This window comes from Notolepis coatsorum (genome assembly GCF_963971535.1).
Source record: "Notolepis coatsorum genome assembly, chromosome: 4".
In the NCBI taxonomy this organism is placed as follows: Eukaryota; Metazoa; Chordata; class Actinopteri; order Aulopiformes; family Paralepididae; genus Notolepis; species Notolepis coatsorum.
The window spans coordinates 18,175,153-18,200,532 of NC_140168.1; the positions used below are offsets into that span (position 1 = coordinate 18,175,153).

The 25,380-nt window shown below is 47.0% G+C and overlaps 1 protein-coding gene across 1 annotated transcript; it reads right to left on the minus strand.

Moving 5' to 3' along the window:
• Nucleotides 1-807: 807 nt before the first annotated feature.
• dipk1aa (divergent protein kinase domain 1Aa) lies at nt 808-25,168 on the minus strand. Its single transcript, XM_084313651.1, has 6 exons — nt 24,465-25,168; nt 6,064-6,198; nt 4,614-4,721; nt 3,842-4,018; nt 3,523-3,654; nt 808-2,676 (listed from the first exon to the last, which is right to left on the minus strand). The coding sequence occupies exons 1-6, from the start codon at nt 24,516-24,518 to the stop codon at nt 1,996-1,998; spliced, it is 1,287 nt and encodes a 428-aa protein (XP_084169777.1). The 5' UTR covers nt 24,519-25,168; the 3' UTR covers nt 808-1,995.
• Nucleotides 25,169-25,380: the final 212 nt, after the last annotated feature.

Below are 25,380 nucleotides of genomic sequence, written 5' to 3' on the forward strand. Positions count from 1 at the left end.
GGACCACTCTGTAGGGAACAAACCGCCTCTTCCAGCGAACAGGGGGGGGGGGGGGGGCTGAGATCAACAGAGGGGGGGCGCTGAGATCAAGGAGAGATATTATGACGGATATTAAAAAGGGACGTTTTCACATTTTGAATTTCAGTCTTATTTTTCTTAACCAAGCATTGATGCCTCAACGTAAGAGAAAATGTCTCTTTAGTTTAAAACATTTATTTTGAGCAATGTTACTTTAAATAAAGGTTTGAAATTAAATGATACTGCCCCTCACTGGAACCATTAGTGCTACTAGCTTGATACCGCCCCTCACTGGAACCATTAGTGCTACTAGCTTGATACCGCCCCTCACTGGAACCATTAGTGCTACTAGCTTGATACCGCCCCTCACTGGAACCATTAGTGCTACTAGCTTGATACCGCCCCTCACTGGAACCATTAGTGCTACTAGCTTGATACCGCCCCTCACTGGAACCATTCGTGCTACTAGCTTGATACCGCCCCTCACTGGAACCATTAGTGCTACTAGCTTGATACCGCCCCTCACTGGAACCATTAGTGCTACTAGCTTGATACCGCCCCTCACTGGAACCATTCGTGCTACTAGCTTGATACTGGAACCATTAGTGCTACTAGCTTGATACCGCCCCTCACTGGAACCATTCGTGCTACTAGCTTGATACCGCCCCTCACTGGAACCATTAGTGCTACTAGCTTGATACCGCCCCTCACTGGAACCATTCGTGCTACTAGCTTGATACTGGAACCATTAGTGCTACTAGCTTGATACCGCCCCTCACTGGAACCATTCGTGCTACTAGCTTGATACCGCCCCTCACTGGAACCATTAGTGCTACTAGCTTGATACCGCCCCTCACTGGAACCATTCGTGCCACTAGCTTGATACTGGAACCATTCGTGCTACTAGCTTGATACTGGAACCATTCGTGCTACTAGCTTGATACCGCCCCTCACTGGAACCATTCGTGCTACTAGCTTGATACTGGAACCATTAGTGCTACTAGCATGATACTTCCCCTCACTGGAACCATTAGTGCTACTAGCTTGATACCACCCCTCACTGGAACCATTAGTGCTACTAGCTTGATACTGGAACCATTAGTGCTACTAGCTTGATACCGCCCCTCACTGGAACCATTCGTGCTACTAGCTTGATACCGCCCCTCACTGGAACCATTAGTGCTACTGGCTTGATACCGCCCCTCACTGGAACCATTCGTGCTACTAGCTTGATACTTCCCCTCACTGGAACCATTAGTGCTACTAGCTTGATACCGCCCCTCACTGGAACCATTAGTGCTACTAGCTTGATACCGCCCCTCACTGGAACCATTAGTGCTACTAGCTTGATACCGCCCCTAGCTTGCAAGCTAGCTCACTAGGCTTCAGTTGGGCCCCTTGTTTGTTTGACGTGAGGATGTGAGAAGCCGGGTGAAAAATTAAACCACAATTCAAAATGTTAACGTATCCCTTTAAATTAGTTTAAATATCATCATCCTCTTGGAAGTAGGCTACCTTAGTTATGTACCTACATCACTTAAATGTACACTTAAAAACAAACAACACCTAACATTTCATTTCACACGATATTGAGATATGTTTGTGATGTTCCCCTCATCAGGGGTCCTTGGTGTGTGAGGCCCCTCATCAGGGGTCCTTGGTGTGTGAGGCCCCTCATCAGGAGTCCTTGGTGTGTGAGGCCCCTCATCAGGGGTCCTTGGTGTGTGAGGCCCCTCATCAGGGGTCCTTGGTGTGTGAGGCCCCTCATCAGGAGTCCTTGGTGTGTGAGGCCCCTCATCAGGAGTCCTTGGTGTGTGAGGCCCCTCATCAGGAGTCCTTGGTGTGTGAGGCCCCTCATCAGGAGTCCTTGGTGTGTGAGGCCCCTCATCAGGAGTCCTTGGTGTGTGAGGCCCCTCATCAGGGGTCCTTGGTGTGCGAGGCCCCTCATCAGGGGTCCTTGGTGTGTGAGGCCCCTCATCAGGAGTCCTTGGTGTGTGAGATCTGTCTCCACAGCAGAGCCTTCAGGTTGTTTAAGATGAGCGAATGCTCCATGTCCATCTGTCCGGCGTTGCCCCGGAGAGCCATGCAGGTGTCCAGCTGCCTCTCCAGCTCGTCCCTCAGGTCCGCCGGGGCGCCCCGCAGCAGGTAGTCCCCCAGCGCGCTGCAGGCCTTGGCCAGGTTGGGCCGCAGAGGCTCCTCCCGGCACCGCCTCTCCGCCGCGTCGCACGACGCCCGGCAGTCCACCCCGTACACGCAGTCCGCGTCCGTCTCGCACCTCAGCGCCCGCATGGAGCGCCGGAACGCCTCCTCGGGCACCAGCGCGCCGGGGCGGGTGAGCCGCAGCTCGTGGCGGTCGGTGTAGCCGAAGTGGGCGGCGGCCAGGTCGCAGATCAGGAAGCTGCCGTAGGGCCCGTGGAAGATGTCCTCCACCAGCTCCAGGAGGCCCATGGAGATCTTGGCCTTGCGCGGCCAGGAGGGGGTGAACCACTGGTCCACGCTGCGCTGCAGGCCGCCGGGCACCCAGGACGCCAGGGGCCAGGGCAGGGCCAGGCCATACAGGGGCCCGTAGGGCACCCGCTCCATCATGTACAGGTCCCCGCAGTAGCCCAGCAGCCGAGGGGCGTGGCCGCGGTCCTGGAGGAGGAGTCCCAGCAGCACCTGCAGGGAAACACAGGTATCCGTTTAAAAAAGGCCTTGGACTGTTTTTTTCTTTTGATATAATTTTTTTTTCTTGTGCTGTTGTCTTACATTTTCTGTTTATACTATGTTTTTAACTATGTTCTATTTTTATTCTGTATTTTTTTTTTTTATATATATAATTATTACATTTTTTAACTATGTTTTAACCCTGTAGCACTTTGGGATCCCAGCGAACAAAAAGTGCAATACAAATTCAATTTAATATTATTATTATTATGATGTGATCTGTGTGCTCTGTGTTAAAACCACACAGTGTGATTAGCCCCGAGTCACTGATCTCAGTTCAGCCGACCATTCAGTAGGCGACCGTTACTAAACAATATAGACATAGCCGGTTGGTTTGAGGTTGGGGTTCCAGGGTCCACAGAAAAATGGGGTATTTTTTAATTTCACTATTATTCCATTGACTAGTAGTTAGTTAGTTAGTTAGCCCAGTGAGAGAATGTATAAACATTACTACCCTATGCTGATCATAGGTTATCTTCACCTACAGTATAAACATTACTACCCTATGCTGATCATAGGTTATCTTCACCTACAGTATAAACATTACTACCCTATGCTGATCATAGGTTATCTTCACCTACAGTATAAACATTACTACCCTATGCTGATCATAGGTGATCTTCACCTACAGTATAGACAGTATAAACATTACTACTGACCAATGACCATAGAGGTTATGTCATATAGACAGATGAGGTCATCTAGACAGTGAGTGCTTTTAGGTTTGCTTTGAAAGTAGTAGTGAGTCACATGTTCCTAGTAAACAGAGAGGAGTCTGGGTAGAGGTGTTGTGGTTACCTCCTCCATCTGGAGCAGGGCCCACGTGGAACGGGCTTCTGGCAGAGACACACGGCCGTCCTTGTTGCCGTCAGCAATGAGCAGAATCTGACCCACCAGGCTGGCAAGGTTAGCCTGCTCTCCCAGTTTAGACTAGAGACAGAGGGGGGAGGGAGGGATAGATGGAAGGAGAGAAGGTAGAGAAGAGAGAAATATGATTGGAGGTTGAACACAGTACAACACACACACACAGTATAACACAGTACAGCACAGTACAACGCAGTACAATACAGTACAACACAGTTGTAGAGAAACAAGAAAGCCATCTACACGTCCGTACCTTGAGGTGGTTGAGGACCATCTCCCTGAACTTCTCCACAGACGTCCCTCTCGTGGGCTTGTCAAAGACGGGCGCCTCCCTCCGTGGCTCTAGCTCCTCCCCCAGCTCGTAGTGGGGCGCCTCCCCCAGCTGGCAGCGAATCAGACCGTCCAGATCCCCCCAGCTTCCCGTGTACACCTGGGAGTGGCCGGGGGACATTTTGACATGTTAGTTGGTCATCTGAGAAACACTGCGGACTCTTGTGGAAGATAAGAGGCTTCATGTTCTCCTTCTTCCAACATGGCTGCCTGTAACCAATGGTAACCACTTTTAAAAGAAAATGCCTTAACTGTTTAGAGAGCAGGTGAAAATCACAGTATCACTGTCCACTGATCCAGTAATAAGACACCAATGTATTACATTTTTGTTGATATATTTCTCATATATTATGAACGTGTACATTTCTCATATCAGCACATAGCTGTTTTTTGTACCTCAATGTTTACTCAGTTTTACTCACTGTACTTAGGCTGTACTTTCGATTGTATTGTATATTGTATATTCCTCTTTTACTTACTTTTTAACTTTTTTTACTGTATGAAGCACACTCTCAGGCGCTCATACAGAACCAAGCATTTCACCGTAAAGTACATGCATGTTATGTAACATGTAACTAATAAACAAACTTGAACTAGCAACTGTTGTCTCTTCCAACACGGAGGACAGATGGGCATTGTAAACATTCTCTGACAACCCTCTGATTGTGTGAAAGGTTCTGGACACTGTGTCCTACCTGGTTGTTAGGAGAGGAGGACAGACACCGGGACATGTAGAAAGTGTCCTTCTCACAGAGACTACTGCACGCTGAGCCATCGATGATGCCACTCCTGTACTTCTCACACTGAGAGAGAGAGAGAGAGAGAGAGAGAGACAGAGAGGAGGCATGAGAGAGAGAGAGAGAGGCAGATAGAAAGAGAGAGAGAGACAGAGAGGAGGCATGAGAGAGAGAGAGAGACAGAGAGAGAGAGACGGAAAGAGAAAGAGAGAGCGAGAGAGACAGAGAGAGAGACAGAATGAGAGAGAGAGATAGAGAGGCAGAATGAGAGAGAGGTGTCAAGGTGAGAGGATGTGCCTGAAGAGCTCCTGAAAAGATTTTAGGCGGAAGAAATTGCCTCAAAGTGGAATACACCTGGATATTTCTACAAGGATCTAAAGAGGATTAAACCAATTTTATAATTTTCACAAACACATCCAGGAATCTGGAATTAAGACTTATTTTTGAACAAAATTACCTGAAAGGACCTACAACCACTAGTGCTTTGTTGGAGTAAATAGAGTACTAAGTACCACTGGACTGAGAGAGGCCTACCTCATAAACCAAAAACTGAACAATACTGACATTTTAGTCAGACATCTCACACATTGAATCAAAGAATCAACCCAAAACCAGAGCAAATTGGAATGCTATTTGGCCCTAAACAGAGAGTACACCGTGGCAGAATACCTGAGCACTGTGACTGACCCAAAACGAAGAAGATCCTTGACTAGGTACAGACTCAGCGAGCGCAGCCTAGCCATCGAGAAAGGCCGCCATAGGCAGACCTGGCTCCCAAGATAAGACAGTTTGTGCACCCACTGCACACAAGAAGAGGTGGAAACCGAGCTACACTTCTTAACAACCTGCCCACTATACCAAGACATCAGAGACATATACGTCCCACAAATTGCAAACACCCAAAGAGACTTTGAAAACATGGAAAATAACTCAAAACTCCCCTACCTACTGGGAGAAATACAACAATGTGCAAACACAGCAGCAAGATTTGTGAGCTGCTGTGACAAGAAAAGGACATCCAACGGAATACAACCACCATAAAGACTGTCAATCACACAAACAAAATTCCTTCTGTACTGTACTGGTTTCTTCTGGTTTCTCTGTTTGATTGTTTTGTTTTGGCAATGTAAACGTATGTTTCCCATGTCAATGAAGCCCATTTGAATTGAATTGAAATTGAATTGAGAGGGGGGGGGGGGCAGAATGAGAGAGAGAGGAGAGAAGAGAGAAAGAGAAAGAGAGGGGCAGAATGAGAGAGAGAGGAGAGAAGAGAGAAGAGAGAAAGAGAGGGGCAGAATGAGAGAGAGGGGGGGGGGCAGAATGAGAGAGAGAGAGAGGGGACAGAATGAGAGAGAGAGAGGGGATAGAATGACAGAGAGAAAGAGATAGAGATAGATAGATGACTTACAATGGCGTTCTTGCACTGGCGCCCCCTGCATAGCTCTGTGTAGGTGGAGTACTGGACGTAGATGACCCAGCTTCCCAACAGCACCGTCAGCCAGGTGAGGAACAGGTACTTCACCCTGACGAAGGAGATACGAGCCTACAGTGGGACACACGCACACACACACACACACACACACACACACACACACACACACACACACACACACACACACAGGCAATAGTGATGATATAATTTGGGCAGTGCTGAGCTGGGTTACTTTCCTCCAGTGTATTTGTCCCCCGGCCCCACCCAATGGCCCCATGCGCTCGCTCGCGCACGCACACGCACACACACACACACACACACACACACACACACACACACACACACACACACACACACACACACACACACACACACACACACACACACACACACACACACACACACACACACACACACACAAGTGAGGAACAGTGTGAGTTCTACATTACCACAAGTCACATTGTGAATGGTAAATGGCTGATTTGTTATATAGCGCTTTTATCCAAAGTGCTTTACAATTTGTTACTCACATTTTACCCACTCACACACCGACGGCAGAGGCAACCATGCAAGGTGCCAACCTGCTCATCGGGAGCAATTAGGGGTTAAGTATCTTGCTCAAGGACACTTCGACACGCTGCTCGGGAGGAGCGGGAATCGAACCAGGAACCTCCGGATTGCCAGACGACTGCTCTACCTCCCGATCCACTGTCGCCCAACATTGTACTTGTATGTTGTGTACTTCAGTGGTTCTCAAATGTTATTGTGTCAAGAACCCCTAAATAGACGGAACATCACAGCGAGTCACATGATGCAGACGGCACATCACAGCGTGTCACATGTCGCAGACGGCACATTAAAGCGTGTCACATGATGCAGTCACATGTTAAAGTGATACTTCTCTGCTATGAGGAACAACATCACTGGTAAGTAGGAAATAGGGCCAGGGTTCCAAACATCACAACTATCCCTTTAAATATCTGACAGGTCTGAAAGGGAGTGTGGTAGTGAAAGGGTTAATGGTCTGTAATGTGGTAGGGAAAGGGTTATCCTTCTGTAGTGTGGTAGTGAAAGGGTTAATCGTCTAGTGTGGTAGTGAAAGGGGTAACCGTCTATAGCGTGATAGTGAAAGGGTTAACCGTCTGTAGTGTGGTAGTGAAAGGGTTAACCGTCTGTAGTGTGGTAGTGAAAGGGTTAATCGTCTAGTGTGGTAGTGAAATGGTTAACTGTCTGTAGTGTGGTAGTGAAAGGGTTAACCGTCTGTAGTGTGGTAGTGAAAGGGTTAATCGTCTAGTGTGGTAGTGAAATGGTTAACTGTCTGTAGTGTGGTAGTGAAAGGGGTAACCGTCTATAGTGTGGTAGTGAAAGGGTTAACTGCCTGTAGTGTGTTAGTGAAAGGGTTAACTGTCTGTAGTGTGGTAGTGAAAGGGTTAACTGTCTGTAGTGTGGTACTGAAAGGATTCACTGTCTGTTGTGTGGTAGTGAAAGGGTTAACCGGCTGTAGTGTGGTAGTGAAAGGGTTAACTGTCTGTTGTGTGGTAGTGAAAGGGTTAACTGTCTGTAGTGTGGTAGTGAAAAGGGTTAACTGTCTGTAGTGTGGTACTGAAAGGATTAACTGTCTGTAGTGTGGTAGTGAAAGGGTTAACTGTCTGTTGTGTGGTAGTGAAAGGGTTAACTGTCTGTAGTGTGGTAGTGAAAAGGGTTAACTGTCTGTAGTGTGGTACTGAAAGGATTAACTGTCTGTAGTGTGGTAGTGAAAGGGTTAACTGTCTGTTGTGTGGTAGTGAAAGGGTAAACCTTCTGTAGTGTGTTAGTGAAAGGGTTAACTGTCTGTAGTGTGGTACTGAAAGGATTAACCGTCTGTTGTGTGGTAGTGAAAGGGTTAACCGGCTGTAGTGTGGTAGTGAAAGGGTTAACTGTCTGTAGTGTGGTAGTGAAAGGGTTAACTGTCTGTAGTGTCGTACTGAAAGGATTAACCGGCTGTTGTGTGGTAGTGAAAGGGTTAAAGGTGCAATAGATAAAAATGTAACCACTGCTCCGTCCCTGTTCACTCTCTGCAGCCAATCAGCATGTGGGCGTCGCCACACCTGGAGGCCAGTTCACTAATCGATGTCAGAGAGCTGCATTTCAGGCCTGACAGCCGGAGGGGACGGGAGAGAAAACCTTGAAGTGAACTTGAACTTACCTAGAGCACCTTTAATAAATAATCTGCAGTAGAAGCACTCAATAGAATATTGAAATGAAACTATTACCTAACATTTTCCCGGGATATCATGGAACCTCACCAAGACCTGAATATCTGTGTGTAGTAGAGCTACTGACCTGCATGAATATCTGAGAGTAGTGTAGCTACTGACCTACATGAATATCTGAGAGTAGTGTAGCTACTGACCTGCATGAATATCTGAGAGTAGTGTAGCTACTGACCTGCATGAATATCTGAGAGTAGTGTAGCTACTGACCTACATGAATATCTGAGAGTAGTGTAGCTACTGACCTACATGAATATCTGAGGGTAGTGTAGCTACTGACCTACATGAATATCTGAGGGTAGGCTGACCTTCGAATTCTTTTTTTGGAAATCGAAGCTTCGGGCCGAGATTCGATTTTGATTCGAAGCTTCGAGATAAAAAATTAAAAAAATTAAAAAAAGTATAAATAATTTTTTTTTTTTTTTTATGTTGTGGGACTTGTACAGCACTTTGTTCAACTTTGTCAGTGCTGTAAAGTTTAAACCTTTTTAAATCTTAGACAAACGAAACACTTTGCTTTCATGAAATATTGTAAGCCGTCATTTGAGGCTTTATAAAAGCAATGAACACAAATCTGTCAGTGCCGAGTCCGACCTAATCTTAAATAACAAACAGCATTTCTTGTTGTAGTTAACAGAGAGACACAGAGTTGATTTTGCACACACACAAAAAAAAGAACGAATTTTTTTTTTTTTTTTTTTTTTAATATATTCAAATTTTATTTTCATATTCGAATCCCATGCCCATCGAACGAAGCTTCGAAGTATTTAAGACAGCCCTACTACTGACCTAGATGAATATCTGAGGGTTGTGTAGCTACTGACCTGCATGAATATCTGAGAGTAGTGTAGCTACTGACCTGCATGAATATCTGAGAGTAGTGTAGCTACTGACCTGCATGAATATCTGAGAGTAGTATAGCTAGGTGCTGTTGATGTTACATTTACATTTAGTCATTTAGCTGACGCTTTTATCCAAAGCGACTTACAAGTTCTGTACGACAAGCCATCAGGAAGGGCACAACTCTATCAGCTGAGTAACAATGTTCATCAAAGTGTTGAGTGCTACAGTTACTCAGCTGATAGAGTTATACCCTTCTTGCTGTCTTGTCGCACAGAACTTGTAAGTCGCTTTGGATAAAAGCGTCAGCTAAATGACTAAATGTAAATGTAAATGTACAGTGTAGGTTAGTTTATTAGGACAAGTGCATGACAGTATGGTTAGTTAGGGTTAGATTTTTTTTTTTTTTTTTTTTTATTCAGATAATGGTTGAAGAAGTGCGTCTTTAGTCGACGGCGAAAGATTGGACGTGTTTCGGCTGTCCTAACTGGGGTGGGTAGTTCATTCCACCATTGTGGGGCAAGGACTGAGAATAGGCGACTTCTCTTTGATGATGTTAGATTGTCACCAGATAGCATCAGGTCTCGCTGAGGTCTCACTAAACTGGTACCAGTGGAGAACAAAGCTACTACACATAGTTATCAGATCTGACCTTTAAAGCCACCGTCTGCAAGCTTTGGAACATATTAACACAGGGTATGTTGATATACATTCTTGAAGTCATAGCTGGAAAATAAAGATGTTTGGATCTTTCTTCTTAACCCATTGTACGTCAGAATATGACTCTGCTTCACTCCAATATAACAAACAGTACCTGCATAAATAAATACTAAAATATTTACCTCTACAGTAAACCTGTATTTACCTCTACAGTAAAAGTTACTACTAGCTACTACTGAGAAACATTGCTTTAAACTGAAACTTAGGGTAAGCTTTTCTTAGTTAGTTAAATCTTAAAGCTGAACTCTGTTCAGGTATCAGGTGACTTGATAGGGTGTGTGTTTAAAACTGCCATTTTCTTTAGGTAATTGAGCCATCAAGGCCCAGAGGCAGGTGTTTGACATCAGTTAGTAGTGATAGAGACTACACTACATGCCAGCTGGACCCGCTGCCCTCCCCACTCCTCCAGACCATAGCACCAGACATCCTCCTATTCCGAACAGCAACCATCAACTCCTTCCTCAACTCGGGGGTGGTTCCCACCTCCCTAAAAACAAGCCAGAGTCACACCCCTCATAAGAAAAACTACCATGAACCCCCACCGTCATAGACAACTATCGTCCACTCCTGTCTCTCTTCTCTCCTTCCTCTCTAAATCACTTGAACGTGCTGTACCCCAACTTACTGAATATGTCTTACAGAATGACCTCCTACACCCAGTCAGTCAGGCTTCAGGACTGGTCACTCCTGAGAGACGGGCCTCATAGCGGTCACAGAGGCTCTTAGGCACTTAGACCTGGCGTATCGCGTGGCGAAGGGAACGGCTCCCGCCTACCTCCGGTCAATGGTCTCTAACTACACACCCTCAAGACCCCTCCGCTCTACATCCTCTGGATGCCAGTCAGACCCACTCCTATCCGAGCTGCGGGAGGGTCATCAAGTCGCCTATTCTCGGTCCTTGCTCCACAATGGTGGACCACAGTTAGGACGGCCGAAACCCGATCAATCTTTCGCCGTCGACTAAAAGCACACTTCTTCAATCAATATCTGAAATGAAAAAAAATCTTGTCTTATACCATCATGCACTCTTCCTACTAAATACTAATATGTCTTTACTACTATGCACTCATCACTGCAGCACCCAAGTTTCAGCACTGTTTCATGAACATTGTTACTCAGTTGTAAGAGTCTAGGGCTGTCTTAAATACTTCGAAGCTTCGAAGCTTCGTTCGATGGCACAAGCTTCGAACATTAAAAAAAAAATCGAAGTTTTAAATTATTATTTTTTTTTTTTTTAACTTCGATTTGTGTGTGTGTGTGCGTGTGCGTGTGCGTGTGTGTGTGTGTGTGAGAACTACCCATCCCAGTTAGGACAGCCGAATCCCGTCCAATCTTTCGCCGTCGACTAAAGACTCACTTCTTCAACCATTATCTGAAATGATTAAAAAAAAAATCTAACCGTGACTAACCTTACTGTCATGCACTTTTCCTAATAAACTAACCTACACTGTAACACGCAACACTTTGATAAACATTGTTACTCAGCTGATAGAGTTGTACCCTTCTTGCTGTCTTGTCGTACAGAACTTGTAAGTCGCTTTGGATAAAAGCGTCAGCTAAATGTAAATGTAAATATGTGTGTGTGTGTGTGTGTGTGTGTGTGTGTGTGTGTGTGTGTGTGTGTGTGTGTGTGTGTGTGTGTGTGTGTGTGTGTGTGTGTGTGTGTCCATTGGGTGGAGCCGGGGGACAAATACACTGGAGGAAAGTAACCCAGCTCAGCACTGCCCAAATTATATCATCACTATTGCCTGTTTGAAGGATATCATCCTCAAATACATATACACCTACATGCCTTGTAGAATTCCACACATAAGAAAGAAAGATACTGGGATGAATAAACAAAATAGGAAATAAAATTTAGATAAGGTGCTACTGAGATGTTTTGGTGAGTTCTTTGTTTTTTTGTGGAAGTTGCCCTTCTTAAAAATGCATGAACATTCACTGATAATTGGTCTGTAGTGGAGTCTACAAGGTCTACATTGCCGGACCATGTAGAATCCGGACCTTGTAGACTGACATAATTCTGTGCATAGTTTAGTCTACACAGGCCATATTTCAAATAATCAAAATCTTACTTCATTCATCTTAAACATTCTTGATTTGGGGGATTGGTAGTTCCCATGAAATCTGAAGTTGTTCAAACGACAACAGCGATCCACCTTGAATTAAATCACACAGCCGAGTGAAACCTTGTTGGCTCAGTCACGAAAGGGGCTACTTAATTAATTAATCCAACCCACTTTATTTATATAGCACATTTAAAAACAACAAAGTTTATGAAAGTGCTGTACAAGTCCCACAACATAAGATAAAAAAAAAAAAAAAAATAATAATAATAATAATAATAATAATAATAATAATAATAATAAATAAAAAAAATATTTGTTTTAATTTTTTTTTTAATTAAATTTTTTTCCAAAGCTTCGAATTAAAATCGAAGCTCCGATTGCCAAAAAAAGCTTCGAAGGTCAGCCCTATAAAGAGTCGTACCCTTCCTGCTGACTTGTCGTACAGAACCTGTAAGTTGTTTTGGATAAAAGCGTCAGCTAAATGACTAAATGTAAAATGTAAATGTACAGTAAACCTGTATTTACCTCTACAGTAAATGTGTATTTGCACCTCCAACCAAGCGCTTCCCACAACTCTAAAATCTAAATAGAAACGTAACAGTTGTGGAGTGTTTGATAGAAGAGTCCTTCTATGAAGGGGTCAGTCAAGCAGATTATGAAAAATAAGTCCACGTTACAGAAAGACATGTTATGGCTGCTGTTTACTGTGGGATTACGGACCTGGCCTTGACATGCATGTCGGTTGAACTTTAAATAGACCCAGATGACATGGCCAGATATAAGTCACCCGAGTGTGTGTGTGTGTGTGTGTGTGTGTGTGTGTGTGTGTGTGTGTGTGTGTGTGTGTGTGTGTGTGTGTGTGTGTGTGTGTGTGTGTGTGTGTGTGTGTGTGTGTGTGTGTGTGTGTGTGTGTGTGTGCGTGCGCGTGTGTGTGTGTGCGTGTGTGTGTGCGTGTGTGTGTGTGTGTGTGTGTGTTCGACAGCTAGTCCACACAGACCAAAGGAACGATAAGACTGGTGACTTGTGGGGTATTTGCCCGGAGGAGCAGCCTGCATGTCGGGCGAGGCGTCTGTCGACAGGTCTTTGTGTGAACAGGCAGCAAACATGGCTGGCTGAGAGACAGAGAGGAGGAACCAGTGTGGTGGGTCTTTAGTTCCCCCCCAGTAAGCACTTTGTCATGAACACCTCCAGAGGCTCCTCTTCTCCCAGGCGACCCCCTAGTGACCCCCTAGTGACCCCCTAGGTGACCCCCCTGAAACTCCCAGGTGACATCCTGCTGAGGCTGTAAAACTACTAGGTGTTTATATCCTTGTTACATTATGTGTTGATACTATATCTATATCTGTACATATCTGTTGATACTATATATGTACATATCTGTTGATACTATATCTATATCTGTACATATCTGTTGATACTATATATGTACATATCTGTTGATACTATATCTGTACATATGTGTTGATACTATATCTATATCTGTACATATCCCTTACCTACTTACTAGTTATGCTGCTGGCCAGTAGTGTCTTTATACCTGTATCACTGCACATATTAATACTACAACTCTGTACATACATCTGATTAGCAGCACTATTACTCAGTAGTACTAATTTATATATTTTATACCCAGTTTAATCACATTGTATATTACTGTTGCACTTTACTGTTACGTTTGCACTCTGGTTGGACACCAAACCTCTTATTGTTGTAAGTTACTGTACAATACATGTGATGTGACTCTAATATATTATAATCTAATGGATTTACTGAAATCATCAACAGCTTTTGAATGGGTTTCATTGGCCCCTGTGACCACAATCAGCCTTGAAGGACAGTGTGTGAACATTCCAGAGAGCAGGGAGGAGAGAAGGAGAGAAGGAAGGAGAGAAGGAGAGGAGAGAAAGACAGTGTGAACATTTCAGAGAGCAGTGAGGAGAGAAGGAGAGAAGGAAGGAGAGAAGGAGAGGAGAGAAAGACTGTGAACATTCCAGAGAGCAGTGAGTAGAGAAGGATAGAAGGAGAGGAGAGAAGGAGAGGAGAGAAAGACAGTGTGAACATTCCAGAGAGCAGGGAGGAGAGAATGAGAGAAGGAGAGGAGAGAAGGAGAGGAGAGAAGGATAGAAGGAGAGGAGAGAAAGACAGTGTGAACATTCCAGAGAGCAGGGAGGAGAGAAGGAGACTCAGAGGAGAGAAAGACAGTGTGAACATTCCAGAGAGCAGGGAGGAGAGAATGGGAGAAGGGGAGGAGAGAAGGAGAGGAGAGAAGGAGAGCAGGGAGGAGAGAATGAGAGAAGAGAGGGAGAGAAGGAGAGAAGAGAAGGAGAGAAGGACAGTGTGAACCTTCCAGTAGGAAACCATGACAACATAAACTCCTGAACTAAAACACCAGTCATGTGGTTTTTCACATGATATCATAATGCATGTGGTCCACAGGGCGGAGTGGAAAAACAGACTAAACACGGAGAACAGGAGGAGGAGATCAGGGAGGAGAGGAGAGCAGGAGGAGAGGAGAGCAGGAGGAGAGGAGGAGCAGGGAGGAGAGGAGAGCAGGGAGGAGAGGAGAGCAGGAGGAGAGGAGGAGCAGGGAGGAGAGGAGAGCAGGGAGGAGAGGAGAGCAGGAGGAGAGGAGGAGCAGGGAGGAGAGAAGAGCAGGGAGGAGAGGAGAGCAGGGAGGAGAGGAGGAGCAGGGAGGAGAGGAGAGCAGGGAGGAGAGGAGAGCAGGGAGGAGAGGAGAGCAGGAGGAGAGGAGATCAGGGAGGAGAGGAGAGCAGGAGGAGAGGAGGAGCAGGGAGAAGAGGAGAGCAGGGAGGAGAGGAGAGCAGGGAGGAGAGGAGAGCAGGAGGAGAGGAGGAGCAGGGAGGAGAGGAGGAGCAGGGAGGAGAGGAGAGCAGGAGGAGAGGAGAGCAGGGAGGAGAGGAGGAGCAGGGAGGAGAGGAGAGCAGGAGGAGAGGAGGAGCAGGGAGGAGAGGAGAGCAGGAGGAGAGGAGAGGAGGAGAGGAGAGCAGGAGGAGAGGAGAGCAGGAGGAGAGGAGGAGCAGGGAGGAGAGGAGAGGAGGAGGAGAGGAGGTGCAGGGAGGAGAGGAGAGCAGGGAGGAGAGGAGAGCAGGAGGAGAGCAGGAGGAGAGGAGAAGCAGGGAGGAGAGGAGAGCAGGAGGAGAGGAGGAGCAGGGAGGAGAGGAGAGGAGGAGAGGAGAGCAGGAGGAGAGGAGGAGAGGAGAGCAGGAGGAGAGGAGAGCAGGAGGAGAGCAGGAGGAGAGGAGAAGCAGGGAGGAGAGGAGAGCAGGGAGGAGAGGAGGAGCAGGGAGGAGAGGAGAGCAGGGGGAGAGGAGGAGGAGAGGAGAGCAGGAGAGGAGAGCAGGAGGAGAGGAGGAGAGGAGAGCAGGAGGAGAGGAGAGCAGGAGGAGAGGAGGAGCAGGGAGGAGAGCAGGAGAGGGGGAGCAGGGAGGGGAGGAGAGCAGGAGAGCAGGGAGGAGAAGAGAGCAGGGAGGAGAGGAGAGCAGGGAGGAGAACATGAGAGGGGGAGCAGGGAGGAGAGGAGAGCAGGGAGGAGAGGAGGAGAGGGGGAGCAGGGAGGGGAGGAGAGCAGGAGAGCAGGGAGGAGAAGAGAGCAGGGAGGAGAGGAGAGCAGGGAGGAGAACATGAGAGGGGGAGCAGGGAGGAGAGGAGAGCAGGGAGGAGAGGAGGAGCAGGGAGGAGAGGAGAGCAGGGAGGAGAGGAGAGCAGGGAGGAGAGGAGGAGCGGAGAGGAGGAGCAGGGAGGAGAGGAGAGCAGGGAGGAGAGGAGGAGCAGGGAGGAGAGGAGAGCAGGGAGGAGAGGAGGAGCGGAGAGGAGGAGCAGGGAGGAGAGGAGAGCAGGGAGGAGAGGAGAGCAGGGAGGAGAGGAGGAGCGGAGAGGAGAGCAGGGAGGAGAGGAGAAGAGGGGGAGCAGGAGGAGAGGAGGAGGAGAAGGGAGGATAGTAGGAGAGGGGAGCAGGAGGAGAGGAGGAGGAGGAGGAGAGGAGAGCAGGAGGAGGAGGAGGAGGAGAGGAGAGCAGGAGAGGAGGAGCAGGAGAGGAGGAGGAGGAGAGGAGAGCAGGAGAGGAGGAGGAGGAGAGGAGAGCAGGAGAGGAGGAGCAGGGAGGAGAGGGGAGCAGGAGGAGAGGAGGAGAGGAGGAGGAGAGGAGGAGGAGAGGAGGAGCAGGAGAGGGGAGCAGGAGGAGGAGAGGAGGAGCAGGGAGGAGAGGAGGAGAGCAGGAGGAGAGGAGGAGAGCAGGAGAGGGGAGCAGGAGAGGAGGAGCAGGAGAGGGGAGCAGGAGGAGAGGAGGAGAAGAGGAGGAGAGGAGGAGGAGAGGAGAGGAGGAGCAGGAGGAGAGGAGGAGGAGAGGAGAGCAGGAGAGGAGGAGGAGGAGGAGAGGAGAGCAGGAGAGGAGGAGCAGGGAGGAGAGGGGAGCAGGAGGAGAGGAGGAGCAGGGAGGAGAGGGGAGCAGGAGGAGAGGAGGAGCAGGGAGGAGAGCAGGAGGAGAGGAGGAGAGCAGGAGGAGAGAGGAGAGGGGAGCAGGAGGAGAGGAGGAGGAGAGGAGGAGGAGAGGAGGAGCAGGGAGGAGGAGAGGGGAGCAGGAGGAGAGGAGGAGCAGGGAGGAGAGCAGGAGGAGAGGAGGAGAGGAGGAGGAGAGGAGGAGCAGGAGGAGAGGAGGAGCAGGGAGGAGGATAGGAGGAGGAGAGGAGGAGCAGGGAGGAGGAGAGGAGGAGCAGGGAGGAGGAGAGGAGGAGCAGGGAGGAGGAGAGGGGAGCAGGATGAGAGCTGCTACTTGGCGAGTGGTCATCCTTCATGGTTCTAGCTGCTACTGTCAAAAGAGAAGTGGCTTCACTGTCGCCATCTCGGAACCGTCTGTAGTGTGATAGTAAAGGGTTAACCTTCTGTAGTGTGGTAGTGAAAGGGTTAAATCATGACATCAGACTCTTTTTCTCTGAATATGTTTCTTTGCAGCAAGTTCTTTGCATTGTTTCTGTTCCAGAGTGACATGGTTCCTCATATTTTATATTATATCCATAATCCATTGTGTTTCATGCCTTTTCTCATGCATTTATGATTTTGCAGATGCCTAATCTGTGAGGTTATGTAGTAAACAGGCTTCTCTCACAGGAAGGTTAAAGGTCTGTGAGTTCCCGTCCAATCAGCTGTCATCTCTCTGAACTCTGTACCACGTTGACGCAGCGACTTACAAGTTCTGTACGACTCTTACAACTCAGTAACAATGTTCATCAAACAGTGTTGAAACTTGGGTGCTGCAGTGATGAGTGCTTAGTAGTAGAGACATATTGGTATAGTAGGTACTGTAGTAATATAGACAAGGAAGATGAATTAGTGGAAGAGTGCATGATAGTAGAGACATATTAGTATAGTAGGTAGTAAATATAGAAAAGGAAGATTAATTAGTGGAAGAGTGCATGATGGTAGATTGGTAGAAGACAGTAAGCAGGTAACTAACCCTCTCTCTTCTCATCATGATGGTAGAAGACAGAGAGGGTTTTTGAGGTGATAAAAGCACTGCGCCCAGGCAGCAGTGGTTCTGCAAAATATAGTTCAGAGTATATATCTGCTTAGAAAACTAAAAATTTTTTTTTTTTATTTCTCCACGTGGTAAATACACAGGTCACAACATGTTTACAGGAACGTTTTGGAGTTGTATTTGGAGTGTATTGGGGGTGACTGTTGGGAACTAGGCTACACTGGCACACCTACTTCCAGTGAATGACGCTAAGCTAGGCTAACAGTGCGGCTGTTCCCTAAGCCTAATGCATGCACAGAGAAGAAAATGGTATTGTGAGGGAAATATTATCATGTCATTATAGATCCGTGTTGAAATACATATTCTATCTCTGATAGCCTTGACTAGTTTAATATGACCAACTAGTAAACTAGTCTGACTACAGCAGACAATTTCTACAGTCTGACTGTCTCTTTAACAACGAACCAAGGTTTGAGGAGATAGGAGAGCTCCAAGGCTATTTACCTCTCCAGTTGAGACATAACAAAGGCTATTGAGCCAATCTTGTTATGACTCCCTAACTAGGGCATATTTTGTTTACCCTTCCGGTCATATCTGGATGTCTAATGTACGTCATTTCAATTATGTATTTAATCTGTGTCTGACCAGACCTCTTGGTCACTTTCTGTACAGACGCTTATGTGTCTCTCTATAAACTGATCTCTGTGGAAGCACAGATATTTTTTTTTGGTCCACTTTTTCTCCCATTTTTCTATATTTTTCTCCCATCCCAATTTCATATCATCCAATTCAACCCTCCCCTGTCACGGACGCTGTTTCTTGCCTCCCACAAGCCGGCTGCAATGTGGACTAAGTCATACATAGCACAAGTCCCCTCCGGTACTTGAGGTAACAGCAGTCGCATCTTTTCACCTGCGCAGCTCGATCTCTCAGTGGCGAGGAGTAACGCGTGGGAGGCTCACGCTGCCCCCGACACTTCCTGATTCTACTGCGCAGGCGCACCAACCGACCTGTAGGAGTCGCTGTCCACAACGCCCGATCCCCACCCATCAGTTTCCCACCCCCTAATACGGCCAATGTGTATTAGTACGGACGACCAGCTAAACTGAAAGCAAATGTGGAGCGCTGGGCTCGAACTGACGAGCCCAGCGTCTCCAGCATTTCGTGGCGAGCGCCTTGCCCACTACGCCACGTAGCCGCCCCTGGAAGCACAGATATTAAACTATGTTTTTATATACAACTGAACTGATTTTTTTTTTTTTTTTTTTTTTTTTTTATCTTTTCCCCCCTCCTTTTTCCTCCGTTTTTCTCCCATCCCAATGTTAGTCGTTATGCCAATTCCCAATCCCCTTCCTGGTCGCTGCGCACTTACCCCCCACAGTCGGTCTGGGAGAGTGGAGGCTATCACGTGCTTCCTCCGACACACATGTAGCCAATCAACCGCTTCTTTTCACCTGGCAGCGCGGACTCTCACTGAGAGGGTGTAACGTGTGGAAGGATCACACTACCCCCCTTAGATCCTATCCTCGCTGAGCAGGCGCCCCGACTGAACTGTAGGAGTCGCTGTTTACAACGACCAGGACCCACCCATCAGCTTTCCCACCCCTAACACTGCCAATTGTGTTAGTATGAACGACCAGCCAAGCTGATAGCAATGTGGAGAGCTGGGCTCTAACCCAGCGTCTCCTGCATTGGTGGCGAGTACACCACCTAGCCGCCCCTTGAACTGACTCTATCTAATTTCTACAGTTCACTGTCATGGCTCATTTAAAATATTCCACAACAGTATGTATCTGCTTGTCTAACTCCATGGTAGATGGCAAATAAGCTAATTTAATTTCCCAAAAGGTTGTCGTGTTCCTTTAATAATGACACAGCTACATCAATAATGATAGAGACCTGTCCAGACTATAGCTTTCATCAACTGCCCAGAAAGAACCGAAGAGGAGGAGGGGTTGCAGCCATTTTCTCCTAAAAACATCAATAATATCTCAATAACTGAGCTACCTCTCTCTGACCATCACTGTATATTCTTTGATGATCAAATAACCCTTACTAAAACTAAAAAATAAGTCATAGTTCAAAAGAGGCTCCTTAATGACAAAGCTGAATCAAAGTTCACCGATCTTATCAGACTATATGAAACACACAGTCATGACACAGCTCTCTAAATGAAATGGTAGAAAATCTCAATGATGCATTGCACTATCATCTGTATTAAATTCTGTCACCCCACTAAAAACTAAAAATAAGTCGACAACCAGAGCCTCCCCCTGGTTGAACTATAATGGTGTCAAAGAAGAAAAAAGGAAATGTTGTGCAGCAGAGATTTTTTTTTGGAAAAAAAAACACTATCTGCTGTGATATCTACAAAGATGCTTTAACTGCCTATAACAGTTTAGCAAGGAAAGATAATTTTTCCAATATTATCATAGAAAATGCCGGAAATTAGGAGCGGCTGGGTGGCGCAGTGGACATTGCGCTCGTCACCAACGCAAGAGACACCGGGTTCGACTCCGGCTGTCGGCGTTGCCTCCGGCTTGGGCCAGCCGTCATACTAACTCAATTGGCAGAGTTAGCGGGTGGAAGTCGATGGGTGGTAATCTGGACGTTGTGGACAGCGACCCCTACAGGTCGGTTGGGGACGCCTGCACAGCAGAGACAGGAAATGTGGGGGGGGGGGGGGGTAGTGTGAGCCTCCCACACGTTACACCTCGCCAATGAGAGTCCGCGCTGGCAGGTGAAAAGATGTGACAGGCTGCCTCCTTGTGTATCGGAGGGGACATGTGATGCAAGGCTTCTATCCTCCCTACAACCGGCCAGTGGGGGGCATATGCAAGCAACGTTCAAGATAGGGGAGGGGAGAATTGGCACACTGGAATTGGGATGGGAGAAACATTTTAAAAGGAGAAAAAGTAGATAAAAAAAAATAAAAAATGCCGGAAATTCCAGAGTTCTTTTCTCCACTATTGATCAGCTGCTAAACACTGTCTCTGCCCCCCCCCCACCCTCCTCAACAGCTAAATGTGAGGAAATTGCTAATTTTTCTTTTTTTTAGAAAAAAATAACTTCAATCAGAGCTAGTATCATATTACTAGTGGAGGTGGAGATGAAACCGATCTCAGTAGAGTATGTAATGTAACCATGAGTAACTTTACATGCATCACACTAAGTGAACTGTGTAAAACTGTCTCAGAAGCAAACTCCACAGCCTCAGATATTGATCCTATACCCACACAATTATTTAAGCGAGTGTTTGATAGCGTCTCCAGTCCGGTCCTGGACATTATAAACACATCCCTTAAAACTGGAGTCTTCCCAGATGCCTTTAAAGCAGCTATTGTAACGCCTCTATTAAAGAAACCTAAATTGGATAATTAACAACACAGTAGCAAACCACAGATCAATATCAAATCTACCATTTATCAGTAAAATACTGGAAAAGATAGTCTCAGTCCAAATAAGATCTTAAAGAAAACAACATCTTAGAAGTCTTTCAGTCAGGAAAACTAATGAAAGACTCCAGCTCATTCAAAACTCTGCAGCTAGACGACTAACCAAAACCAAAAGGAGGGAACACATTAGTCCTGTCTCAAGGACCCAGCTACATTGCTGACTCTCTAAAACTACACACCTGCCAGAACACTGTGATCATCAGATGCAAGTCTATTAGAGGTCACCAGAAAGAGTCCTACAACTACTGTACATTGCTTTGTAAAAGAAGACCGAAATAAAATCATTATTTCATTCATAAGAAGATCGGTGATGCAGCCTTTGTAAACTACGCCCCAAAACTATGGAACACGTTACCAAACAATATTAGGAAAGCCGCCAATACATCAGACATTTTTAAAAGGCAGCTTAAAAACTCTTAAAAATCTCTTTACCAAAGCATTTGATTGAATTTACACTATTCTACTGCACTATTTCTCTGTGATTGACATTGCACAATTTTATATTGCACAATTTCTCTATGTTTTTATTCCCTTTTTATGTTTTTATTCTCTTTTATTTTATATATCCGAGGCTGGACATCCATACTTGTCATGGAAAGAATTTTCTACAAACAGGTCGAAAAGTACCTCGCGGGGAAAAAAGCAAACCTACGAATTCCAATCTGGCTTCAGAACATCCCACTCCACTGACACATGCCTTCTCTATTTGAACGACCACATCAACATCAAACAAGAGGTGGACGCGGGCAAATACTGCAACCTAAAAAAGGCCTTCGACACTGTCAATCACTCCATTCTGATTGACAAGCTAAAAGCAATTGGTTTTGATAGTTTATCAGTGAGCTGGATGCAATCCTACCTGGAGGGGAGAGAACAGATTGTAGAGGTAAACGGTACTCTACCCCCCTCCCAGTGAGCTGTGGTGTTCCACAAGGAAGCATACTAGGACCGTTACTGTTCCTAATTTCATCATGTTCCTAACAAACATCACAAAACAAACTGGTCAGACTACTATTTGACCTTACTCCTAAAACCCACCTCACCCCTGCCCACTTTGACAACCTAGGATGGCTTAGAGTAGATGACAGAGTACAGCAACTTGCAATGGGCCTGGTCTACAAGATACACTATGACTCAGGTACCCACGTACATGTCGAAATACTTCCCAAAGGTCAGTGAATACCACAACCACAACACCAGAGTTCCAAAAATCATGTTCAACCCTGATTCGGCACAAACAAGGGACTAAACACATTTCGCAATTATGCCACATCAATGTGGAATGCCCTACCCACAGCCGTAAAAAGATGTGAATCCATACCCACCTTCAAAACCGCTCTCAAAGAGCACCTACGGGAGGCTGCAATTCAAAACTGGCCCCCGTAAATGTCCAAACCCCCCACCCCCTCCTAATAGACAGTCTCCTCCCCATCATATATTCTCTGTTAGGATCTATGGGTAACAGTACTGTATATTTGCATATCATATATGTCACAAATGTAACAGTACCTGTATGTCATGTATGTCCCTATGCCATAAATGTCATGATGTCATGTATGTTGTGTATGTCATAAATGTCACTATGAATTGAAAATGGGGGACCCTGATGTAAACAAGACAAACGTCTTTCTCTGGTCTGCATCCCCTTAACAATTGTGTGAGCCGTACTGTATTGTACCCATTCTGCAATCTGTTAAATAAAGTTTTCATTCATTCATTCCTTCATCCAGGCCTTGTTTAGCTGGACCAGGGTCTAGTCCAGGCCTTGTCTAGCTGGACCAGGGTCTAGTCCAGGCCTTGTCTAGCTGGACCAGGGTCTAGTCCAGGCCTTGTTTAGCTGGACCAGGGTCTAGTCCAGGCCTTGTCTAGCTGGACCAGGGTCTAGTCCAGGCCTTGTCTAGCTGGACCAGGGTCTAGTCCAGGCCTTGTCTAGCTGGACCAGGGTCTAGTCCAGGCCTTGTTTAGCTGGACCAGGGTCTAGTCCAGGCCTTGTTTAGCTGGACCAGGGTCTAGTCCAGGCCTTGTTTAGCTGGACCAGGGTCTAGTCCAGGCCTGGTCTAGCTGGACCAGGGTCTAGTCCAGGCCTTGTCTAGCTGGACCAGGGTCTAGTCCAGGCCTTGTCTAGCTGGACCAGGGTCTAGTCCAGGCCTTGTCTAGCTGGACCAGGGTCTAGTCCAGGCCTTGTTTAGCTGGACCAGGGTCTAGTCCAGGCCTTGTTTAGCTGGACCAGGGTCTAGTCCAGGCCTTGTTTAGCTGGACCAGGGTCTAGTCCAGGCCTTGTCTAGCTGGACCAGGGTCTAGTCCAGGCCTGGTCTAGCTGGACCAGGGTCTAGTCCAGGCCTTGTTTAGCTGGACCAGGGTCTAGTCCAGGCCTTGTTTAGCTGGACCAGGGTCTAGTCCAGGCCTTGTTTAGCTGGACCAGGGTCTAGTCCAGGCCTTGTTTAGCTGGACCAGGGTCTAGTCCAGGCCTTGTCTAGCTGGACCAGGGTCTAGTCCAGGCCTTGTCTAGCTGGACCAGGGTCTAGTCCAGGCCTTGTCTAGCTGGACCAGGGTCTAGTCCAGGCCTTGTTTAGCTGGACCAGGGTCTAGTCCAGGCCTTGTTTAGCTGGACCAGGGTCTAGTCCAGGCCTTGTCTAGCTGGACCAGGGTCTAATCCAGGCCTTGTCTAGCTGGACCAGGGTCTAGTCCAGGCCTTGTCTAGCTGGACCAGGGTCTAGTCCAGGCCTGGTCTAGCTGGACCAGGGTCGCTGCTGGTCTACCCAGTGGCTAAACAAGTAGCCTATACAGTCTGTTGACCCGCTCAAGTCACGATGCAACGCCAGCAGCTGTCAATTCTCCTGGTAACAACATGGTGTTATGACAACATTCAATATGCAGTGGGGGGGGGGGCTCTGTCATTATACACGTCACGCGAAGAAAGAAAGAAAGAAAGAAAGAAAGAAAGAAAGAAAGAAAGAAAGACAGTGTATGAATTGAAAATGGGGACCCTGATGTAAACAAGATGAAAGTTTTTCTCTGGTCTGCATCCCCTTAACAATTGTGTGTATTGAGCTGTACTGTATTGTACGGTACCCGCATTCTGCAATCTGTAACATGTTCAATCAATGAATGAATGAATGAATTGAATGAATGAATGAATGAATGAATGAATGAAAACTTCATTTAACAGATTGCAGAATGGGTACAATACAGAAGGGCATGCAGACCAGAGAAAGACGTTCGTCTTGTTTACATCAGGGTCCCCCATTTTCAATTCATAGTGACATGTATGGCATACACAACATACATGACATTTATGGCATAGGGACATACAGGTATTTAGTACTGATACATTTGTGACATATACGATATTCAAATATACAGTAGGCTACTGTTACCCATAGATCCTGACAGAGTATATACATACGGTGGGGAGGAGACTGTACATTAGGAGGAGGTGGGTGGGTGGGAGAGAAATATACATACGGTGGGGGGAGGAGGAGACTGTACATTAGGAGGGGGTGGGTGGTGGGTGGGATCAAACAGAAAGATAGACAGCGATATCATTTACCTGGAAATAGAACGAGTTCTTCACCCAGGCCCGTGGAAACAGACCTCTCGCCATCACAGAAATAGATCATCTCTCATCACTACGTGGACCGGAGAGGTCATCCAGACAGAAACACGCCGAGGCTGAGAGAGAGCAGCTCATCCATAATAAAACACGCCGAGGCTGAGAGAGATCATCCAGAAACAGAGAGGCTGAGTTAGATCACCCACAAACACGCCGCGATAGATCATCCATAATAAACACGCCGAGGCTGAGGGCTCAGACTGCGGCTCCTGCTGGCGGCCTGAACGCAGCGCTGCTGGCGCGGCGGACGCGACATATCAAACACTACAGAGAATAGTGACGATCGAAGCGTAAATAGATCCAAGCGCATGAGCGTCCGAGTGTCAACCGGTCGATCGTTTCGTTCTCCTGCTCTCTGACAGCGCTCTTCTTCGGTCCTCCACCTCCTGCTGCTGACCTGCTGACCTCAGACCTGCTGACCGTGCAGCAGCAGAGACGACCAACACATACCTCCTCACAAGCGGGGCGCAAACGCGCAGGCGCGGCGTCCACAGACAGACAGGCTTCCCCCTCCTCGGATGCAACACTCCTACGCAGAAGGCTGGTGGACGTGTTTCCACTGTCAAAACATTTCAACTGCTTTGTGTGACGCGCAAAGAAGCGGTTTGCGTAGGAGTGTGTGCGTGTTGGATTCTGTTGGAGACGAGGTCTGATAATCATCCAGAGAGTAGTAGTAGTAGTCACTGCCTGGTAGCCTGTTATAAAACAGTGTATCCCACAGACACAGTGCTCCCTTAAAAACACATACCTCCCTCCCTTGTAGTAGGCTATAATGGACTGAAGCCACTGATCTTCTAGCGCCGACAAGTGGCCATCTGCAGACATTACACACTGCAACGTAATAAACACCAAG